At 43.0% G+C, this 19,058-nt stretch overlaps 1 protein-coding gene across 6 annotated transcripts in view; it reads left to right on the top strand.

Annotated features, from left to right (window-relative positions):
• Positions 1 to 19,058, top strand: part of ENOX1 (ecto-NOX disulfide-thiol exchanger 1) — a 497,518-nt gene that overhangs the window by 427,446 nt on the left and 51,014 nt on the right. For all 6 annotated transcript variants that reach the window (XM_034758427.1, XM_034758426.1, XM_034758428.1 and 3 more), the window contains one exon: positions 8,311 to 8,495. In XM_034758427.1, the coding sequence (XP_034614318.1) occupies positions 8,311 to 8,495 (185 nt within the window). The remainder of the gene's footprint in view (positions 1 to 8,310; positions 8,496 to 19,058) is intronic.

Below are 19,058 nucleotides of genomic sequence, written 5' to 3'. Positions count from 1 at the left end.
ATGGCAACACACTGAACCACCACTCCTGACCAACAACCTTAATGCTAAAGGCCTACAGATCCACAGCAGCCATACCTCAGGCACATGATTGGTTGGACAGACAGCCTTCTTATTGGATACATGGACTATATAGAGACTACAACAGGAAGAGGAAGCTATCTGAGCAACAGACCATTTCCTGGTTGCTACCTAGACGGCCTTGCCTGACCCTGCCCTGCTGCCTCACCCAACCCTGCCCTGCCCTGCTGCCTTGCCTGACCTCGCCTCCCTAACCCACTACCCTGGCCCCTTGGACTGGTTCTTCCAGCTACTGACCCCTTTTAGAACTCAGACCATTGCCCTGAATCGCCTCTGATAGTGATTGACCTCCTGGCTCCCTGGGATTGCCCCCTAGCCTGCCTTGGCCACCAGCCATTATTTATTAGGCTGTGTCTACACTGCCACTTTCAGCCCTAAAACTTTAGTTGTTCAGGGGTGTGAAAAAAACACCGCTCGTTCAGGATGGTTTTATCGCTCTCCCGGCGATAAAGCGTGACTACACTGCCCACATCATAGCGCTGCCATGGCTGCATTGTAACGTGGGCAGTGTAGACATACAAAGTTTTGATTTGCGTGTGACACACCCTGTAATAAAGGTAACAAAATATAAAGTATTTTGTGTGCCCCAGAGAAGTGCTGGTAGGAGACAGAGCGTTATTTCCTGATCCCAATCAATCCTGAGATGGATTGTAAAACGTTAGTATTCTCTGTCCTATGTCAGTATTGTCTTACTGCAGTGGCTATTGCTCCAAATCCTAGCCTTTCCAAGATTCTGCAGTGAAAAAGAGGTGAAGCAGTAACAGTCCTTTTTGCTGATGTTTCTGGAAAAGGATCTTTCCTCATATAAAGTGTTCATGCTGAAGATAAATCCCTTTTAGAGTCTGCATGTTGTTTTGTAAGGAAACTGACAAAGTTGATTGTCTGTAGATAAAAAGGGTGTTTTCCAATTAAATAATTTGGAAGAGTTATTAAGATTCAATTTTAAGAATTCCTGTCACCTTTTCAGAAATGATCTGAGTTGCTTTAATTTAAGTCCGGTAACAACGGAAAATTTACTGACCATTTATTGTTAAAATCATGGGATTAATTTACAATTGTTCTAGTGCACCAAATTCAGTGTTATTTCTGTTATTAAAAACTTAAATGGGTGGGTACTTTCAGTTTGTTAATTACAAGTGATTATTTTGTTGTGTTGCAGTTGCATTCTTTAGCTAAAGAAATGAAGGACTTTACCAGCTGTGCCTTCCCATTTTATCTGCTCTTGCTTATTCTGCCCTCTACCCCAAAACTCTGCTGCAGCAGTAATGCTCAATAATAAAACTATGTGTTTGTCTACATCTACTTTCCTGGTGCTCCTTACACTTAAATGCTCTCCCCAAATCATAGAATATCAGGGTTGGAAGAGACCTCAGGAGGTCATCTAGTCCAATCCCCTGCTCAAAGCAGGACCAACACCCACTAAATCATCCCAGCCAGGGCTTTGTCAAGCCGGGCCTTAAAAACCTCTAAGGATGGAGATTCCACCATCTCTCTAGGTAACCCATTCCAGTGCTTCACCACCCTCCTAGTGAAATAGTGTTTCCTGATATCCAACCTAGACCTCCCGCACTACAACTTGAGACCATTGCTTCTTGTTCTGTCATCTGCCACCACTGAGAACAGTCTAGCTCCATCCTCTTTGGAATCCCCCTTCAGGTAGTTGAAGGCTGCTATCAAATCTCCCCTCACTCTTCTCTTCTGTAGACTAAATAACCCCAGTTCCCTGAGCCTCTCCTCGTAAGTCATGTGACCCAGCCCCCTAATCATTTTCGATGCCCTCCGCTGGACTCTCTCCAATTTGTCCACATCCCTTCTGTAGTGGGGGGACCAAAACTGGACACAATACTCCAGGTGTGGCTTCACTAGTGGCGAATAGAGGGGAATAATCACTTCCCTCAATCTGCTGGCAATGCTCCTACTAATACAGCCCAATATGCCGTTGGCCTTCTTGGCAATAAGGGCACACTGCTGACTCATATCCAGCTTCTCGTCCACCGTAATCCCCAGGTTCTTTTCTGCAGAACTGCTGCTTAGCCAGTCAGTCCCCAGCCTGTAGCAGTGCATGGGATTCTTCCTTCTTAAGTGCAGGACTCTGCACTTGTTCTTGTTGAACCTCATCAAATTTCTTTTGACCCAATCCTCCAATTTGTCTCAAGACTCATTGATAGCATGAAGCCTACAAGTAGTTATCTACTATTCATGGCTTGGTAAAGGATCACTGGGAGTAACAAGACAAAGTGCCTCACCAAAGGCTCTTAATCAAAGTAAGCAGTCATGGGATAAGAGGGAAGGTCCCCTCATGGATTGGTAACTGGTTAAAAGATAGGAAACAAAGGGTAAGAATAAATGGTGAGTTTTCAGAATGGAGAGAAATAAATAGTGGTGTCCCCCAGGGATCTGTACTGGGAGCAGTCTTATTCAGTATATTCATAAATTATCTGGAAATAGGGGTAAACAGTGAGGTGGCAAAATTTGTAGATGATACAAAACTACTCAAGATAGTTAAGTCCCAAGCAGACTGCAAAGGGATCTCACAAAACTGGGTGACTGGGCAACCAAATGGTAGATGAAATTCAATATTGATAAATGCAAAGTAATGCATATTGGAAAATATAATCCTAACTATACATATAAAATTATGGGGTCTAAATTAGCTGTTACCACTCAAGAAAGAGATCTTGGAGTCATTGCGGCAGTCAAAAAAGCAAACAGAATGTTGGAAATTGTTAAGAAAGGGATAGATAATAAGACAGAAAATATCATATTAGCTCTATATAAATCCATGGTATGCCCACATCTTGGACGCTGTGTGCAGATGTGGTCGCCCCATCTCAAAAAAGATATATCGGAATTGGAAAAGGTTCAGAAAAGGGCAACAAACATTATTAGGGGTATGGAACGGCTGCCGTATGAGGAGAGATTAATAAGATTGGTACTTTTCAGTTTGGAAAAGAGACGATTAGAGGGGGATAGGATAGAGGTCTACAAAATCATGACTGGTGTGGAGAAAGTAAATAAGGAAGTGTTATTTACTCCTTCTCGTAACACAAGAACTAGGGGTCCCCAAATGAAATTAATAGGCAGCAGGTTTAAAACAAACAAAAAGAAGTATTTCTTCACACAACACACAGTCAGCCGGTGGAACTCCTTGCCAGAGGATGTTGTGAAGGCCAAGACTATAACAGGTTTCAAAAAAGAACTAGATAAGTTCATGGAGGATAGGTCCATCAATGGCTATTAGCCTGGATGGGCAGGGATGGTGTCCCTAGGCTCTGTTTGCCAGAAGCTAGGAATGGGGGACAGGGGATGGATCACTTGATGATTACCTGTTCTATTCATTCCCTCTGGGGCACCTGGCATTGGCCACTGTCAGAAGACAGGATACTGGGTTAGATAGACCTTTGGTCTGACCCAGTATGGTCATTCTTATGTTCTTGTGTTCTTAACAATTTTTAAAATGATTTGGACCCCTCAAGGTATCCTGTGTAATTCTTGATCTTACTACTGTTACCCTCATGTTCTCGCCCCCATTTCCTCATATTGTCTGAGATTCATCTGTTGTTCCTTGTCTTCAGTTAGTTTGTAAGCACCTTGAGACCTAGACCATGCCTTTCTATGTATTTGTCCAATGCCTAGAACAATGGGACTGTTCCCATTGGGACTTCTTGGTACTATTGAATTACAAATAATAATTGAATATTGAGATTCAGCTAAGTGATAAGAACTGTTCACAAGTATTATAAGCTCCCATGTTTCTAAAAGAACAGAAAGTATGTTGTTTCCTATGGTAAAGAGTCACTTGTAACTGTTCAAACAGTGTGTGTTACTTGATCCTGGCCCAAGAGTTATTCTTAAAACGTTGAAGGTGATAATATATAGCTCAGAATAAAATGTTTAGGCGGGGGGGGGGGTTAGTTGTCCGTGTCAGGTAGCTAAAGATTAATGCAAACTTCACAAGTCTCCTTGTAACTAGCTTCTAATAACTTTGATGCGGATAGCAAATACTCTATAGCATTGCTTATACCTGTCACGTGAATTGGCAACCAGTTTTGTCACTTGCAGGTGATTCTTACAGTGTTTAATGGGTTCTTGTTCAGCCCACTTGCCAAACAGCAGTCAGCAGCATTGCACACTAAGCCTCAAATCCTCTCCCAGGCACCCAGCTCCAGTAAATGGGCTGAGCATATGCCCCGGAGAAAGGAGGGGAAGGAGTATTCCACCGGGGCCACATGTCTACACAGCCCACAGCAGTGAGCCTCTGACTTGTTGCTCAGGCTGGAGCCAGAGCTCCGAAGACCAGGGCGGGAGTGGGCTTCAGCGTCCGAGCTCCAACCCGAGCTGCAACTTCAAAGCAATGTCTACACAGCTATTTTTATCGCAGTTGTGTGAGCCTGAGTCTGTCGAGCTGGACTCAGAGGCTTGCTGTCACTGCCTGTGTCAACATACCCGCTGGCAGTGGAAATGTCCACAGCTGTTATTCCGGCCAGGATAGGCTGTGAAGCCCTAGCACCTGAACTCCGTCAGAGATAACAAGCCAACAGATGTACAGACCCAGTCCCTTCCATCTGTGCAACAGCTTTCGGGGATTTCTCTTGGAGCTGGGTTAGGTGATGCACAGGAGATGCACATTCTTCCCGCTGCTTCCCCAAAGCAATGGAAAAGTACAGGTTCTGTTGCATTAGTGTCCCCTCTATACCTAACAGAGTGGGAGGTTATCCACTGGTTAAAGCTTCTGTGTGGAAGTCAAGGTTAACCCAGTGGTGGTGCATAGCACTGTGTAATGACTCTAGCTAACCATAAAGTGATGTCTGTTGGTCAGCATGACTGTACTAGTTTATACATTTAGTTGCCTCGGTACACTGAAAAGAAGTGCAAAACTGCAACATTTGAAAGTTTGGTTCAGGCCTGTCTCTGAATTAGAGGAGCAAATTTTGAAAAATACTTTCTATTGGACTTGAGGTTTGTGTTTGCTTAGCCTATTTTTCTCAGATGTCGTTATTTGGTTGTTACGAAAAAAGATTCTATCCTCTTAGTTGCCCATTAGACTCCTCACAACAATTTCTTGAGGGTAAATTTTATCATGGAAGAATGATTACATGCTTTTCAAAACAATTTAATTTGATATAACAATACTGTAGCTGCAGCTAAATCTTCCAGAGAGATGCTGTGGAGGAGCCAAATTAGACGCAACAATGAACCTATAGGTGTATTTTAATGACTACACTATATTTGCAATAATGTATTTGTATTGTTTGCAAAATAATAGAAATTAATTGGGTCAAAGAAAGGTTTGTCCTGTCAAAAGTAAAGTATTTGTATTGCTAATGATGTCTTGAGATCTCCTGTTCAGGCAACAAACTAGTTTGACAAAGATTTTGAGTCATGTTATGTGCGATTACATAGGATACAAGGGACTCTTTATGCAGCAAGGTCTGTTCAAGAGAGGCCTGACGTGGTGTTAATATATAATTAAGTGGTGGTGGTATTAATATATTAAGTGGTGTTAAGTTAAGTGGTGTTAATATATAATTTCTTATCCTCTGGAAAGTAATCATATTGTTACTGTCGATGGCAAATAAAATTCTGTAATATCAAGCTTGAAATCATTTAATCAGCTTTGTGCTCCTATTACAAAATTTGGGTAGAATTTTGGAGGGGTTTTTTTTAATTACAGCTATTTCATAGTGATATCACAGTCCAATAATGAAGATAGTACTGCATCATACTTTGCTAAGCCAAATGACCATTGTTGCTGCCAAATATAAGAACTGTCAAGAGTAAAGTTCTTCTCTAGGACCTTAACAGTATCCCTGAAATAACGGCTGTCACACTTCCCTATGTGTATTTATGCTAGGATAATTTATTTAAATAGTGTTCTGGTATATGCTTTATAGCCTTCCACATTTTGCTATACAAATTTAGGCTTATATTGCAGACTGTGCAATTCATTTGGCAAATGTAATTTCCATCCCTGCATACTAATCGATTTCTTCACAAACACCTGCTATCAGTTATGGTAATAAAAATCCCATTCTAAATTGAAAAGGGGCCAAATGGAGCTTCCTAAGGAAATTACTTCAGTATCTTTCAATGCGGCTAATGTAGTAATGTTCTTGTAGTGCCAAGGTTGGTTGTTGTTGGGGTTTTGTGGGTTTTTTTTTTTTTTGAGCATTTGCATTTTATATAATTTTGCTCTATTACATCATTTCTCTGTCTAAATGATTCCTCGAAACCGGGGAATTCGCAGGGAGGCAGGAGTGGAGTTTCCACATTTCCTCTCTTGGGACCAAATCCAAAAAGCTTCACTTAGGCAAAACTCCCTAGCATAACAGGGCCTTAATCCTGACTGGAACCTCTGGCTGCTACCATAGTATAAACAGTCACGATAGTTTCTATAACATTGCTGGGCAAATGCTGTGAAGTCAATAAAGTTTTGCCAATTTAAGAACTTAAGAATTTTGCCTTTGCACTGGATGTCAATTTCTTACCTAAAATCTATGTCTAAATGTAGCAGCCAATCTATGAAGAGTGATTGAAATATAAAGCAACAATTTATGGCCTCCTCTCACTAACCTCTTGTTGACTATGCCCCCATCAAATGGTTAACTGCTAATGTACACAGAACAAAACTGTTTTCAGCACCATTATGCCTTCCCACACTCCGAAATTTCGTGCCTGTTTTCAGAAATGGTGAATCTCTAGTGGAGGTCAGCAGACATTTTTGCTTCCATATGTGATTCAGTGGTAAAATGCATACATCTCAGCTCCACTGCAGCTTATGCTATCAGTTGTACCAGTATGATTGCACCATTGCTGAGACACAGGTAAGAAACTGTCAAGAGTAGATACCGCCCTTGTAGAAAAAAATGAATGATTTCCATGTTACATCAGGGCTCTAGCACACTTTCAGAATCAGTGTCAAAAATTCATTCACAGCTAAAGTGTTTTCAACACTAGTTTGAGGTGGTGGGGTAGGAAGAGAATCATTGCTGACATCTGTTGTCAGTAATAGGTCATTTTCTGAAGTCTCTCTTAGGACATTTCTCTTGGGCAGTGGTTCTCAACCTCTGTCCTTACTGTCAGCACTCTTCTTCCAACCTTTACACATCTGGCCACATCTGTCCTCCCATTTAGCAATATCAGAAAGGCAAGGTTGTCATGACCCCCTAACACCTATTTGCAATTGCCATGCCTGTCCCAACCTCCATTGCAAGAAATCCTGCTTTAGGATATTTATATAAGGCCTTGTCTGCACTAAAGAACTGAACCATTTGTTACTGAACCAGATTAAGTGTAAAGAATTAAGTGTCTCCACACTAGTCATACCAAACTGGTTTGTTTTGCCCCATATCCACACTTGTGCTGTCCTGAACTATTTCATTTGCAATTCCTTTTGTCTCACAATTCACAACTAGCTCCCAGAAGTAGTGCATCCTGGGAGATGTCACTAGGCCACTTAGGGCTTGACTAAACAGAAATGCTCAGGAAAGTGAATTAAGATAAATTGAATTAAGGACATTTTGATTCTGAATAAGAGTTTTCCACACAGGAATTAAATGCAATTTAACTAACTCACTTTAATTTCGATGAACTTTCCTGAGTGTCCCCCTGTAGATAAGCCCTTAGTGTACTGTGGGGCATTAATAGGGAGGACTAGTTGAACCATTTCAGCTTGTCTGTGTTCACTCTGGCACTAAACCCGTTGAAATTGAACCAATGAAGCTGTGAGAGTTTATTAGTCCTGCTATTTCTAACAAGCTGTAAGACTCTTTGTAAACCATTAGGAGACCATTTGAGATGTTTCTGTGTGTGGTGGACCCGAGAGTGGCAACTCAGACTTGAGCTGCATCCACACTACAAAATGCCTGGGCTCTGACCCACATCTCAGTGGGACTCAGGCTCTGACGCTCCCTCCAGCAGGGTCCATAGGCCCCAGTCGAGAGGATTTCCTGACCCAAGTCAGACTCATTTCTGTGTGGATGGAAGGGGCGCTGGGGCATGAACCTGAGTCAGAGTTTGGGCTTAGCGTGCTGTGTAGAACCCCAAATGCTCTACAAATGTTCTTAAGGCTTTAACCGGTTTAATTTCTCTAGACCAAACCTAAGAGTGGAGTGTTCACCTTGTATATATTTATGCTGCATCCCCTTTTGTCTGAGCAATGCCCTCTATGTTATCTGCCAGCAAATGAGTCATCATATTGATTTTTTTTCTGGCATGTTCATTTCCTCATAGCTCTAACTGCCCAAGCTTATGCACTGAAGGAAGAGAATGACAGCCTCCGATGGCAGCTGGATGCTTACAGAAATGAGGTGGAGCTTCTTAAACAGGAGAAAGGTCAACTCTTTCGGACCGAAGAAAGTCTCACAAAGGACCAACAGTTGAAATTCCTGCAGCAGACAATGCAAGGCATGCAGCAGGTACCATGAGTCAATTTTTAATGGCTTATCCCAATAATGTATATGCAAAAGAGGTATTTTTTGTTAGGAAAAAAGCACTGCAAATTTCTGCAGTGCTAAAATCAGTTTTTGTAAGATGCTAAGGGGCTTGACCATGATTTCTTTGCATACTCAAATGCCTGTTGATTTCTGCAGGCTGTTTTGGGTGTATAAGGATGGCAGCATCAGGCCACAGGGATTAAAAACCTGCTGACAAAGGGGATGTCTACACTGCAGTCGGAGGTGTGATTGCAGCATGGTTGGCCTAGCTCTGCAAGAAGGTAGCAGGTTTAAGAAGCCTTTCCCAACCTAACATGGCTAGGGTTACCATATTGCCACAAGCAAAAAAGAGGACACTGGGTAGGGGGAGGAGCCCCGCTCTAGCCCCACCCCTGCTCCACCCCCGTCCACTCCCTCCCACTTCCCACCCCCTGATTGCCCCCCTCAGAACTCCCAACCCCCCCCCCGCTCCTTGTCCCCTGACTGCCCCCTCCTGGGACCCCTGCCACTAACTGCCCCCTAGGACCCCACCCCCTATCTAAGCCGCCCTGCTTCTTGTCCCCTGACTGCCCCCTCCTGAGAACCCCCTACGACCCTACCTGTCCCCTGACTGCCCCGACCCTTATCCACACCCCCATCCCATATTCACAGCCCTGCCCCCAGACAGACCCCCGGGGACTCCCATGCCCTATCCAACTGCTCCCCGCCCCCTGACAGGACCCCCAGAACTCCTGACCCATCCAACCCCCTCTGCTACCTGCCTGCCTCGACCCCTCTCCACACACCTGCCCCCCTGACAGCCCCCCCAGAACTCCAGACCCATCTAACCCCCGCTGCTCCCTGTCCCTGACTGTCCCAACCCCTTTCCACATCCCTGCCCCCCTGACAGCCCCCCTCCCCCAAACTCCTGACCCATCCAATCCCCCCTCCCTGTCCCCTGACCTGGGCTGGCTTTAAAGAGCCCAGGAATCGGGCTGCACTCCGGCCGGAGCTCCGGGTTGCGAGGCTTGGGGCCAGGCCGGAGGTGCTTGGCCAGGGCTGGGCCGGTGCGCTCGGCCGGAACCAGGGCCGGCGCTGCTGGGGCCCGAGCCGGGCCGGGCTGGGGGTGCTCGGCCAGGGCTGGGCTGGCGCTGCTGGGGCCCGAGCTGGGCCGGGCCTGGGCCGGCGCTGCTGGGGCCCGAGCCAGGCCGGGCCAGGGGTGCTTGGCCGGCGCTGGGCTGGCGCGCTCGGCTGGAACCGGGCTCGCTGCCCTGGGGCCGGAACCGGGGCTGGAGCCACTGGGGCCGCCGGGCGCCGCTCGGCCCGGGCCGGAGGGAGCCGCTCGGCCAGGGCCACACCTCCCCGGAGCTCTCCTCCTCACGCCCCCCGCCCCAGCTTACCTGCTGCTGCCTCCCGCTTGCCCCTGCTTCTTTTCAGACTTCCCGCAAAGATCTGATTCGTGGGAATCAGGGGAGGGGGAGGAGCAGGTGGGCGGAGCGTTCAGGGGAGTGGAGGAGGGGGAAGACAGCTGCGGGGCCGGACGGCGTGGTAAGGCTGCAGGGGATGGGGGGAGCCGGGAAGGGGCTTTGGCTGCCCAGCGGTGCTTGGCCGCCACTTTTCTGTCTATAAATAGCCGACCGGGGGGAAATCCCAGACATTTTTAGATTTTTAAAAATCCCCCCCAGACGGCTATTTATAGACAGAAAAGCCGGACATGTCCGGGGAAATCCGGACATATGGTAGCCCTAAACATGGCCAGTACCCCAAAGGCAGCAGGTCAGGTATGGGTCATAGCCCCACCATCCTTAAACAGCTTCAGAGCAGTGCAGTGCACACAGGGGAGAGAACACACAGTACTACTGCAAAGGCTATAGCAAGGGCTGCTGTGGCCCAAGCTCCCATGACACTTCTAAAGACACTTGTCCATATCCTCAGCAAATGTAAATTGACATACCACCACTGAAGTCAGTGGCACTAGATTGACATGCACTAGCTGAGGACCTGGCCCACTGTGACTGAGTCAAACATTATGTCTCTAGAAGCTGCTGCTGGTATAGTACACCTCCACTTACCCTCTACTGTGGCCAGTGGCTTAAAGCCACAGACTGGCCCTTTATTTCTAAGTATCTTCTGTTTCCAAAAAGTTAATCAGCTCCCACTTCTGATATTATTGTTGGAAGTCATAAATCCCCGCTCTGTGACATTGCAGTTAGTAGTCATTGGGAGGTCCCAGACTTGCGCCTTCTGACCAGGAGTGAGCTTCGGTACAGATCTGTACATGAACACCCAGATCTCATCTTTCTTTTACAATATTGGGAGAATTTATGGCCTAAGTGAGTAATTTCTTAATATAATATATGAGAATTAACAAATTAGGCATTAGTTGCTCTTCAAATTCAGGTATAAAATATGAAGCTAAAATGTCTTAGGCCTCAAAGCACTTAAGCACATGCTTTAAGCATGTGAATAATCTCTTCCTTACTTAAGCACATGCTTAAGTATCGCTGACTTCATTAAAGTTAAGCACATGAACACATGCTTTGCTAAATCTGAGCCTTAGTGCCTGTTCTCCATTGCCTTGCACTTTGTGTAGTCATTCACACCAGTACAAGTGAGTATAAAATGCTACCAAATCAAAGTGATAGTGTTTTTACACTCACTTGCCACTGGTTTAGATTGTCACCTGAAGTGCAAGGGCAAAAGAGAATCAGGCCCTGTAATTTTAATTGAATTAGTATTGAAACTTCAGCCAGATATCAATATTGTTAACCAAGGGTGTTAGGAGAAAACCCATCGCTTATTATATCCACTATCTATCTGTGTTACAACAACTGTAGTTTCCCATCCTCCATCGTTTTTTAAATTTTTGACATTTTGATGTGAGTTTTCAAATTTTTGCTAGTTTGGCATCTGGGATCAAGCCAACCAACTTCCTATGGGGGAGGATTACAAAAGGTTCAAGAAGTTGGAAAAGGGGCTGTGGGGAAGCCGATTTGAGGATATGCTGAGGATTGCAGAGATTGGGAGATTTGTTGGGAAGTTGTTAGCAGGTTCAACAGCTGAATGGAGCTGAGTTGGGTCACTTTTGCAGACAATTGTAATGGGTTTGAGTAGATGAGTTTGGATTGTTAGTAGCACTTGTGACACCCCACGACCTTTACACTTTTCCTGTGATTCATCCAGGAATATTTAGAAATTGGCCTCTCATTTAGGTAGAACCTATAGAGTCTGAGTTTCGTTTTCAGAAATGCTGAAAATTGACAGCTTCAATTGAAATCCATCAGCATAGCATGTGTACAGCACCTATGAAAATCAGGCTCTATATGAAATATTAAACGCACATCCAGGTCTTGGCTGGTAATGGTTTAACAAGAAGACCTCTCTCATTCCCTTTTATCTTGTTGTGTATATTATATTTAATTTAAGACAAGATGAACTGGTTTCCACCGAGTTCCTGAGCCCTACCTATCCATTAAAAAATCTGTTCCTCATCCTTCTTCCTTTCCATTCACACCCACTCCCCCCCCCCAACCCCTCCTCCCTCTCACTTTGAAAACTAAAGAATAATTGATTTGAGCTGCAGTTGAAGAGCAGGTCTGGCTGAGAAAATGGATGCATTTTGAGCATCAAGGAATTTTCTGTGCACAGACTTGGTGCCAAACAGTAGCAAATAATGCAACACTGATGTATTTTTAATGCACTCCAATTATCTGGTGATTTTTCAGGTTTCTTTTGCACACTTACAGGACTGATGAAATGAGTGATTATTTTCTCTTCTCTCACCGCTTCTGTTGCTCAAAAGCATTATCGGCAAAATCCCATAGATATTTGCTCATGAAGTATACCATATGGGCAGTCATAGCAATCTAGCAATTTATGTTGTCGAAAAATGTGTAATAGCAGCTCAGGCATTGAAGTTATGTGTTTTTGAGTTAACTCCCTCCATGAATTTGTGTCACCATCTAATTTCATACCCACTATGAGGTCTCAAACAAATGGAAATAATGTCTTGTATCCATGGTAACAAATGAGGTACACTTTACCTGATCTTAAGATGGAAATTGATTTAACTTGTCACTACTGTATAGGTGATGTTAGCGTCCATGTATTTCTATATGGGGACACACACACAAAATATATACCTTTTCAAATTGCTCTGTATTTGAACATCTCAGTTCTGGAAATGACGTAAGGAAACTCTATGATCAGAGAGATTTTGCTATCAGAATGTTATTCCAGTGTTGTTTTGGGTAATAGGTTAGACATTTTAGTATCTAACGTTAATCACTCAATGCTAAGTATATTTGAATCTTGCCTCCCTAATGTGAAATGGCTGAAAATGCCCAGACAACAGGACATGAGTTTTTACCATATAGAGATTATAGATAACATATATTCTGAGTGATGCTGAAGCTCATTTTGATTAATTTTTAATGCATACCAGATGATTTTATGAATTCCTTAGAGAATTATTTATCAGATTATTAACAGTATTCGCCTGTAGACTGTCCTATAGTGTGGACCTTGTGCTGTGGCCTCACACTACCTTGGTAACATTATTTCAGTTGAGACGTATGAAGAACAGGACTGAGGGTTTGACTTGGCCATCTTTAGGAAGAGTACCTGGAAAGTCATACTGAACAAAGGAAATGTCACAAAAACATAGTTAAAAATACTAAGAGCAAAAGGATTAGCCTGCAAAAGAACCTTTGTTCTGCTATTTACAATGCAAACAATTCAAACAGCACAAGTGCTGTGATAACAAATGGCCAGTTTGAACCCAAGTCTTAGACAGAACCGTCCTCTAGTTGTCAGGGCATTTGGGTTGTTTTGCTGCGCATCCTGCATCTCCCACTGAAGTCACTCGGAGCTGGAGGTGCCCAACACTTGTCAGGTTTCAGGCTCTTCCTCAAAGGTATTTAGATGAAATCAATGGAAGTTAGATACCTAACTACCTTAGAGGAACTAGGCTCTATGCTGTAAATTGGTTGATTATGGACCTTGCCATTACCTGCATTTCATACATCATAAAGGATGCCATCATTATTTAGCAAATAGTAATAACCATTGGTGGGATTTTCAAAAGCACTCAGTGTTCATCTAACTTTGCTGGAGCGCACTGGAGTTTGACCATTCACTTTAATGGGAGCCAAGTTTAGGCCAATGCTGAGCACTTTTGAAAAGTCCACACTATTCTTCTAGACGTTGCTGTATCAGAGTTAAATTATGTAAGCCAGACTCTGTCATAGTTGGAATGAAAAATATTGTCTTTTACCTAGAGGCGGAGGGGAAACTGTATATCAGCATGATCCCATTGACTTCAGCGGGCAGGGGCTGAGAGCATATTTCTTCACAGGGATGAGTTCAGTAACTTGTAGGATGGATCTATGTGGGACCTTTTTCTTCACTTCTTCCTTGTGGTTGATCCACTGTCTAAACTCCCAGGCACCTCAATCAGTGTTTAGCTCTACAGGTCTCAAGCCTCTCAAAGAAGTTTTTCCTATCACATCCATTCCATTCACTCACATGCAAACTTTCCCAAATGTCAAAAGTCACAGATACTTTTGTAAAAGCCTGAAAATCACAGAATCCAGGGCTGTCATGACAACTATAACAGCCCATTCATCCTTAGGTGTGAAAGTTCCCGCAGCAGATGAATGCTAAGATTCATAGCGTAGTCAGGTGGATGGGGCTCATTGTGGGTTATATTCATTAGTATATCCTGACTACAGAAGGGCTTATTTATTCTGTTTTATCCTTCCACTCTGTACTCACCAAACATTTACTCAACATGTCGCCCAGCATACACATGATCAAGATTAACCTGTTTCTTCTAAAAATGCAGTATTAGAAAGGAGAGTAAATAAGAGCGAAAAAAATATCATCCTTATATTCACTTTTTACCTTCTGAATAAATGGACCAGAGTGATTAAGTTGAAAATATTTTTATTGCTCTCCAGAGTATGAATCTAAATTTGATCTATAAATTTACAAAGAGCAACAGCATTAGCAAAAACCTGGTATTCCTGAATGACATTTGAATTCTGAAAACAAGTAGCCCAGTTTCCGGGAAGGGGGAGGAAGGGGCCCAGTAACAGTATCTCTGTTCTACCAGGCTACGTCTGTACAGATGCAGCACTGCAGCTATATCACTGTAGTGTAGATACTTACTACAACAACAGAAGGGGTTTTTCCATCACTGTAGTAAATCCACCCCCTCAGGAGGAAGTAGTTAGGTCAATGGAACATTTCTTCTGTCAACCTAGCTGCATACACAATGAGAGTTAGAGCCACCTAACTGCATTGTACAGGGCGTGAAATTTTTCACAACCTTGAGTGACACAGCTAGGTCGACCTAAGTTTTACGTGTAGACCAGGGCAAAGGATGCTTAAGCACTCTTTCCTTTACACTTTGAATTTCACATCCCATTAGGTTTACCATCAAATAACTACCTGCTGCTGTTTATATTTAAATAATAATAATAATTAATAACGTGCACCAATAGGTTTACATTACAATGATTTATTTTATCTCAGAATGGGAGACTGGAGTTTTCCTCCAAATGTGGCAACCCCTACCTAAGGCATTGTTTACTGTGGGCATTTCCCCCTAAAATTTCCTACCGTAGCTATCACCAGTTCACCTTCGCAAGTCGTAGCAGCAATGGAAGTGTTAGTGTAAATAAGGCCCCACTGAGGTTTTAACTACCAGGTCATCTAGACCTGTTCTGAGATAACACGTGGTTGAACTGCCTTCATACCCTGACCACTGCCACCAGTGATGGAGCTGAAGTGGTGGCAACAGCAGTAGGGAATTTTAGGAAAAAAAGCCTAAGGTAGACATCTCAGTAGAAAGCACACTGACTGATGTCTACATGAAGATTATAGTCCAGCCCTCTTGCAGGAAATCCTTAAACACTAGACCTCTCCCGCTGGTTACATTCTTCTTAGCTTTAGGGTGGAATTTTCAAAAGCATTTTCAAAAGCATGTTTTCAGAATTCAAATGTCATTCAGTAATACCAGGTTTTTGCTGATATTTGAAAAATATTTTCAAGGTTGGCCTAATTCTGCTCCCATGAAGTCAATGGAAGCAAAGTTAGGTCAATGCTGAGCACTTTTGAAAACCCCAGCCTTAGTGGTGAATACTCATTTCTTTAAAGATGAATAGTAAAATTAAAATTCATGGCAAATTTGAGTCAGCTCAAAACATGAACCTTTGCAAAGTACAGTAGACCAGTAATTTTTATCTAGACTTACTTCAAGGCTTTCTGTTAATCTCTGTAGTTTCTCTAGCCTCAATGTGTAAGATTTTTTTTTTTAACTTTGCTTTAAAGATCAATCAAATATTTCTTTTTGAAAAAGAAAATCTAAAATCTAAGTGGGTTTGTTAAAAGTGAGCATGCTATGGTTATGGAGAAGTGGTTTTATGCAATTTGTGGTCACATGGAGAAATAGACATACTTATACCATTCAGTGCTCTACTTTTGTAGAATAAAATTGTCATCCCTTCTAAGTACAAAACAAATGTATGAAATTGAAGCCTGATTAATGTCTCATTCTGTGTGTGTGTGTGTGTGTGTGTGTGTGTGTGTGTGTGTGTGTGAGCGCACCCACGCACACACGCCTGTCTTGGGCTCAGCCCTGCCCTCTGCTGTGCAGCATTGAGACCTTCGCACTCAAGATGTCAGCAGGACAGCATATAGTACAGTAATATGCACCAAGAGGTAGGCCTGCCTAATGACTTTACCTATGGGGGCATGCTTGTCCCACCCCAAATAAAAAACCACAGATTAACATCCATGCTGCTGGCATCAGCAAATGTTGAGTGTGCACTTTGTTCCTGGTCAGAAGACCAGCAAGATTCACTGCTCAGGGTGGAGCCCTGGCCAGCTGGAGCCGGTAGCAGAGAATGCAAAGGGCTCTTAATCAGCACTGTGCCAGGTCAGGATTTAGATCCTTCTTCCATTACAAATCTCATCAGCCTCCCAGATAGTGAGATCCTAATGTATTCTGTAAAGTGGGCAGGGCGGGGAACAAGAGGGCTAAGTGCCACAGCCTTCACCTAGCTGATATGCTGGATTTCCCTTCATTGTAATTTTTTAAAATTCATTAATTACCTTTTAATTTGCCCAGTCTCATATTAGGCCTAGTCATATGTTAATATAAATGCTGCAGTGTGGCTAGCTTCATTTACAACTCATTTGAAAGCACGTGCTGCCATCTCCTTTGACTCGTCTTTCACATTTTCTTGTTTCCTTGGTGATTTGTCTGGTCTCATCAGTGTCTTGTTACTAATGCATATTTGCTCAGATGGGAAGTTGCACTCCCATTATTCAAGGCTGCCATGCACTGGCCATTTATGATATTAAATCCTGTTTTAGTAGTGTAGAAACTCGATATTCCAGCTAATCCATAGAGCTAATGGGTTTGATGGCTACAAATCGTGTGTGTGTGTGTGTGTGTGTGTGTGTGTGTGTTCCTTCATTTTGCTTCATTTTTTTCTTTAACCTAAGGAGAATTCTGCCAAGAAATGTTTACATTCTTCTTTTCTTCTATTGTTTGTAAATAGCCTCTAAGGAGCTTGAAACACATTTTTCCTTGCTGATTTTTGTCCTTTTCCATTTTGCAGGTTCTGAATTCTCTTTATTTGTGTAGAATAAAGTTTTGATTGACTTGACTGGGTTTTGCTTTTAAAAAAGAAATTGCTAGCCTGGATGGCTAATGGAATTCATGATGGGACAGGGAGACTTTCACCACTAGATGTCTGATTCAAGTCTGCCCCAAGGGAAATAGTTCCATTCATGCATGAATAAGAACTATTCACATGAGCAAACATTGCTACCCTGTTTCCCCGAAAATAAGACATCCTCCGAAAATAAGGCCTACTTACAGTTTTGCCTCTCGTTGTAATATAAGGCATCCCCCCGATAATAAGACCTCCCCGATAATAAGGCATCCACCGATAATAAGGCATTTTTCATTTCTGAAAAATAAGACATCCCCTGAAAATAAGACCTAGCGCATCTTTGGGAGCAAAAATTAATATAAGACACTGTCTTATTTTCGGGGAAACAGGGTAGATCAGATCCTAGGTTGTTAGTGACGGAAAACTGTTACCCTCTGATGTCTGTTTGGTAGTCTAATTTAACTGGCTTGCTACAGATCTTCTTCACTGGAAACGCCACAGCCATTCCAGAAATTATTATGCTTATTAAAAATGGACATATAGATATTTCTTCTGCCCTTCAGTTTAATGTACAATTACATTAACTTAAGGTAAAACTGGAATCCTTTTGTGTTTTTGTTTATATTGCCTGTTCCTGGTACCTCCATTCCTCCCGCCCCTCTGCCAGTCCCAATCCCCCAATTGTCTGATTCTCTGTTTACACTCACATTATCTCCTCCTGCCCTGTCTCAATGCTCTTGTTATGCCCCACCCTAGATTCACAGATTCCAAGTCTAGAAGGGACCATTGTGATCATCTAGGCTGACCTCCTGTGTAACACAGGCCATAGAACTTCTCCCAAATAATTCCTAGAGTGTAACTTTCACTGACAATTTATAAATCAAGATTGGATGTTTTTCTGAAAGTTACACTCTAGGAATTATTTGGGAGAAGTTCTATGGCCTATGTTACACAGGAGGTCAGCCTAGATGATCACAATGGTCCCTTCTAGTCTTGGAATCTGTGAATCTAGGGTGGGGCATAACAAGAGCATTGAGACAGGGCAGGAGGAGAAATGTGAGACTCAGACAATTGGGGGATTGGGACTGGCAGAGGGGTAGGAGGAATGGAGGTACCAGGAACAGGCAATACAAACAAAAACACAAGGATTCCAGTTTTACCTTAAATTAATGTAATTGTACATTAAACTGAAGGGCAGAAGAAATATCTATATGTCCATTTTTAATAAGCATAATAATTTCATAAGCAAAATAATTCAAAATAATTAAATACTGTTATTTTGTATCTTTGCTTGGGACCTTCATGAAATGACTGATAATTTTACGAAGGGCTGGTAACAGCACCCTACATGATTAAGGTTGCCTGGCCCTTCCTGTTATCAGACCTTGTTTTCAGTTGCTTGTCACTTTGCCAAACTTCAACTTTGCCAAACTTCAACTGTTTAGGCTGAAATTTTGAATGCTGAGTGTTTTGCCTTAGGCTGAATTATTTTAGAAAATTTCAGCCAAAACAGTTTAACCTTTTCTGAGAACGAGGCTAGAGGAAAATGGGGTGTTTTGCAAAATTAAAAAAGTTCTGATAACCTTTTTTGACACCTCCCTTTGGAGCAGGGACTTTAAATTTATCAGGGGCATGGCTTTGTGTCAGTGATGTGCCTTTTGCTGGTCACATAAAAATCTGTCCAAATTTGGCTAAGTTATAAATCTTTGGAAAATTGCAGTTCACACATGCTCAGAGACTTCTTAGGATTTAGCAGCTAAAATCTCTGAAGATACCTTCTCACCCAAGTGCTTCAGCACTGCTAGTAGTGACCAGACTGAATGTGCTCCACCCACTTACAGCTCCTACTTGTGATCAAAGTACACATGTGCCGTCCCCC

Source organism: Trachemys scripta, chromosome 1 (genome assembly GCF_013100865.1).
Source record: "Trachemys scripta elegans isolate TJP31775 chromosome 1, CAS_Tse_1.0, whole genome shotgun sequence".
In the NCBI taxonomy this organism is placed as follows: Eukaryota; Metazoa; Chordata; order Testudines; family Emydidae; genus Trachemys; species Trachemys scripta.
This window is presented reverse-complemented; position numbering and strand designations above follow the sequence as displayed.